At 40.3% G+C, this 3,968-nt stretch overlaps 1 protein-coding gene across 2 annotated transcripts in view; it reads left to right on the forward strand.

Moving 5' to 3' along the window:
• Positions 1–3,968, forward strand: part of DCTN5 (dynactin 5 (p25)) — a 51,673-nt gene that overhangs the window by 32,930 nt on the left and 14,775 nt on the right. For both annotated transcript variants that reach the window (XM_011958318.1, XM_011958317.1), the window contains exons 3-4: positions 920–1,038; positions 3,545–3,656. In XM_011958318.1, the coding sequence (XP_011813708.1) occupies positions 920–1,038; positions 3,545–3,656 (231 nt within the window). The remainder of the gene's footprint in view (positions 1–919; positions 1,039–3,544; positions 3,657–3,968) is intronic.

Consider the following 3,968-nt stretch of genomic DNA (forward strand, 5'->3'; position numbering starts at 1 on the left):
TTTTTGTATTTTTAGTAGAGATGGGGTTTCACCATGTTGGCCAGGCTGGTCTCGAACTCCTGACCTCAGGCGATCTGCCTGCTTCAGCCTCCCAAAGTATTGGGATTACAGGTGTAAGCTACCACGTCTGGCCAGAAAAAATTTTTTAATGAAATAAAATATTTTGTTGACTCTTGATATCCTTTAGGAAAAATGCCTAAGCTTCTGTGCTTAGCATACATAATTCCTCATAATCTACTTGCATGTCCCTTGCTTACTTTTTCCAGTTACAACTCCAGCATATTCACTTTTTAACCCCATTCATTTATTCAGCAGACATTTTGAGGGTGCCTACTCTTTACCAAGTATAAGGCATTAATCCTCCCAGACTTACAGGTTGTGTTACTCAGCCCCTCTCAGTAACTTGTGGGGAAGCCACATCTTACACTCTGCTGCAGTGTAGCACTTAGAATCTGAGTTCAGAGGTTGAGAGATGAACCAGAACTCTAGTGGGTCCCCCTCTTGGAGCATGGAGCTGGAGGTAGTACTGTTAAGAAAGAAGACAAAGGTAGAGCAGCCAGAACTCTTGGTAAGTAAGCAGCCATGGCTTCGGGGGCACGAGGACCTACCTGAGCGAATCTAAAGAGACACATAAGCCAGATCTGCTTTAGGTGTTCTCACTCAGTGCTCATTCAGTGAGTTCTATTCATGGGGGATTAAGGGCAAAGCTTATGATGTACTAGGAACATCACTAACTGCAGTCACTGTCATGAGGACAGTTCTCTTTTTACCTTACAAGTTACTCCTTTTGGCAGAACGTTTGTAACATTCTGTCAGAGTGGATTGTAACATAACTCAGAATCAGTATCTCATTATCTACTCTTTTTTGTTACGTCTTAGACTATGTTGCTAATTTTTTAAAATTTGCTTTGTCTTACAGACCATTGTGATGAATGACTGTATTATCCGAGGGGATCTGGCAAACGTAAGAGTTGGACGTCATTGTGTTGTGAAAAGTCGTAGTGTCATAAGGCCACCATTCAAGAAATTCAGCAAAGGGTATGTAATTTAATTACTTGTTCAAGTCTTGGGCAAGAAGCTGCCACTGGTGGTATGGTCCATGTGTTGAGTTGTGGTATAAAGACTAGGTCCATCCTGTTGTTTGAAGCACTGAGTAAGTGTTCACCATAATGAACACAACTCTGCTGGTAGTTGTCTCAGTCTGGTTGATGATTGGTTGCCACAAACAGAATCCACTTATACACTGGCAAAAGCAAAGGGTTTCTGATCAAACAGATTGGCATATATAATGGAACCTAAGAGTAGGAAAAGGAGCAAGCCAGGCCTCACAAGGGACCAGAACCTGGAATTGGACAGCTAGCCGGAATCAAGACTGTTTTGTCTACCTATCCCTCTCTGTATCTGAGATTGTATTTTTTCTTCTATACTGCCCTTCTCTCTGCATTTCTACTTCCCTTTTCTCTCTCACAGGTACCTGCCCCATTTGTTCATGGAGACTACCTTGCTGACTCACATTCTAATTTATATCATTTCTCCATTTAGGCTTCCAGCAGACACCAACTAGAGACTTTGTGTGTCATTTCCAAACTCCTGAGAGAAAGAATCAGATTGGCTTACCTTAAGTATCCATGATCTGAACAGCTTTGACCCAAAGGGCAGAGTCAAGGCAGGTCCACTGATCCTTCAGTGGAAATAAAGACTATCCGAGAAAGGCCATGGACAGAGCAGGCAAACTGACCACCATAGCTGATATGGTGCTAAAAGTATTCTCTTTGCCTCTTTACCTCTCTCCTCCTTGGCTAGTTGCCCTCCTGGCACCCATCTGCATTTCATCCAATAAGTCAGCAAGCATTTATTGAGTACCTTCCTCATGCCTGCAGCTGGATTGTAAGCTGAGAATATATAAAGATAGATAAAATAAGATTCCTACCTCATAGTTCCCAAAGTCACGTTGTAGAAACAATTAACATAATCAGATAGTGACATGTGACAGCTACTATATGATTATGATGTGATACACCTGTCACAGAGGTATGACCATGGTTAGGAAGGAACAAAGAAGGGAGCAATTAATTCAAACTAATGATAATACCTAGAAGTATATCATGCAGAAATAATCTCACATGTCCAGTAATGATATTAGATTCTAGGCTTTCCATGACATACAAGAACAAGATCAGGGAATCATTATAAAAAATTCACATGATTGGCTTTGAAGGCTATTAGGGGGAAACCAGAAAACCCTCCTGGTACCCTTTTATGGTTTTATACGGTATGACTGAAACACTACTAGAGATGTTGATTAACAGCATTATTGGGTTGGATATGGCACAGGAAAAGCACCAGGAGTGAACAAGGGGTTTATTGCTGAATGAAGGGATGTGTAAGTAGGAATAGTACATGTGAGAAATGCAGAAATATGAAAGTGTAAATAGCAAAATGTGAATAGAAGCTGAGTGTGGATTTTTTTCTACCTGCATTTCATACCAGAATCAGATAATACTATCAAACTTGGAATCTTAAATTTAAAAATTAAAGAGCTGTCAGTACTGCTACAGACTGTGATGAGATCAAGGAATGCATTGCTGCACAAGAGGTACAGACCAAAAATAGTAATGGTTAAGGAAGATTTAAACAAATTATAGATTCATAGAGGACAGGTATCATCTCTGAAAAAATATTCTGAACAGAATAGAACAGAATTGGAAGGAGCTAGTGAGCATCTAGCACTTTATATTCATTCCAGTCCAAATATTTTACATCCCAAGGTATAGAAATTACATATAAATGTGATCACAGAACCACTGTCAGTGACATTTGAGGAACCCTAGAGAATGGGATGGGAATGATGTCAGATATCTGGAGAAAGCCTGCTGACTCCTACTCAAAGTCAATTAAGTTTTTACTAAAGCCATGGACTAGGTAAGGTCTCCTTGTTATATATGCTCTAACTTGATATTGTGTTTCTGTATCCCTTATCATAGTTGTCACTACTTACTATTTAATCTCTTTTCTTGATTGTAAGCTGCTCGTAGACAGGGTTCTATCTCTTTTGTCATTGTTGTAGCCCTGATTTCTAGCATTGAGTCTGGCACATAGTAGGCACTCACTGAAATCTGTGAATGAATAAATTTTTAGAATGCTGAATGTGGAAATTATAACTCATGAGCCTAATGTCAATCCCCTGGCACATTATAGGGCAGGTTAGTAAAAATGTGATCTGTGAGCACTTTCAAAGGAAGTGGGAATGAACAAACATTCATTGATTTTTATTTGGTACCTGCTTTTTTAGCTTTGAAGATCTTGCCCCTCCTGCCTTGGTTTTTCCTTGCATATTTCTTTGGTGTACTATTGCAATTTTGAACTAGTAATCACGTTCATTTTCTTCAATATTGTATCATTTTTCTAGCCTGAGGTTTCTTTCCTTGCTGGGGACAGTCTTGCTAAGATGATAAAGTTCAGATTATGATCTGTAGTTCCATAAACCTTGACCCAAAGTACATCATCTTGACCTTTCTTTGTTCATCTTTTTTTCCTCTTCTAGTGTTGCATTCTTTCCTTTACATATTGGGGACCATGTCTTTATTGAGGAAGATTGTGTGGTCAACGCAGCTCAGATTGGTTCCTACGTTCATGTTGGGAAGAACTGTGTGATTGTGAGTATGATGACTTGGCTGGCAAAGCAGCCTCACTTTCCCTCCAGCTCCTATCCCTCACATCAGTGGGACCCTGTTTCTGTGACCAAGCAGGGTAGCAGTGGTTTCCAGTCTTCCCATAGTTGGATTTTTCTTGACAGATACAGAATTTTTTTCGGCCGGGTGTGGTGGCTCATGCCTGTAATTCCAACTTTTTGGGAGGTTGAGGTGGGTGGATCACTTGAGGTCACTAGTTTGAGACCAGTCTGGCCAACATGGCAAAACCTTGTCTCTACAAAAATACAAAAATTAGCTGGGCATGGTGGTGCATGC

Source organism: Colobus angolensis, unplaced genomic scaffold (genome assembly GCF_000951035.1).
Source record: "Colobus angolensis palliatus isolate OR3802 unplaced genomic scaffold, Cang.pa_1.0 Scaffold468, whole genome shotgun sequence".
Taxonomy (NCBI): Eukaryota; Metazoa; Chordata; class Mammalia; order Primates; family Cercopithecidae; genus Colobus; species Colobus angolensis.